This window comes from Cariama cristata, unplaced genomic scaffold, assembly GCF_000690535.1.
Source record: "Cariama cristata isolate BGI_N322 unplaced genomic scaffold, ASM69053v1 scaffold35672, whole genome shotgun sequence".
NCBI classification, from domain to species: Eukaryota; Metazoa; Chordata; class Aves; order Cariamiformes; family Cariamidae; genus Cariama; species Cariama cristata.
The window spans coordinates 1,319-1,884 of NW_009605040.1; the positions used below are offsets into that span (position 1 = coordinate 1,319).

Below are 566 nucleotides of genomic sequence, written 5' to 3' on the forward strand. Positions count from 1 at the left end.
GCCGGAGTGGGGTGATGCTGTGCTCCCCGTGCACCGGCCAGCAGAAGCCCCCCGCCCAGACAGAGCTTGCAATGAGAGCGATGGGTGTGGGACCCTGCACCGGCCTGGTAAGAGCAGCGGTGTTCCCTCGACTCCGGTCACTGCTGCTGAGCCACCTCCATGCACCCAGTCCCATGCTCACCAGCAAGGCAGGGCAGGACCAACCCCACTCATCCCATCGGCCCCACGCCGCTGGAAAGCTGGTCCCATCCCCTCCCAAAGGTCCCACCACCCCATGGGGCTGCTCAAACCAGTTCTATCTACCTGGAGGTTCCTTTCAGCTTCTTCCAGGGCCTTCTCCACACTGGCGAGGTTGCTCTCCAGCTGGTTGCCTTGCTTGACCTTGGCCTCCAGGTCCCTTTTCATCTTGGCAGCCATGTCCTCCAGCTCCGTGGGGCTGGGCACAGGGGTCTCCTTCCCCCTCTTAGCCCTCTCGGCCATTTCCCACTGGATCTCCTCCTGCAGGGCTTCAGTCCGGACGCTCAGCTCGTAGATCCTCTGGGTATATTCCTCCAGGCTGGCTCGCA

General features: G+C 62.9%; 1 protein-coding gene across 1 annotated transcript in view; it reads right to left on the reverse strand.

Annotated features, from left to right (window-relative positions):
• Positions 1-566, reverse strand: part of RASSF7 (Ras association (RalGDS/AF-6) domain family (N-terminal) member 7) — a gene marked incomplete at its 3' end in the record, with an annotated part of 2,807 nt that overhangs the window by 1,311 nt on the left and 930 nt on the right. Inside the window, 1 exon segment of the mRNA XM_009695810.1 lies at positions 304-560. Coding sequence (XP_009694112.1) covers positions 304-560 — 257 coding nt within the window.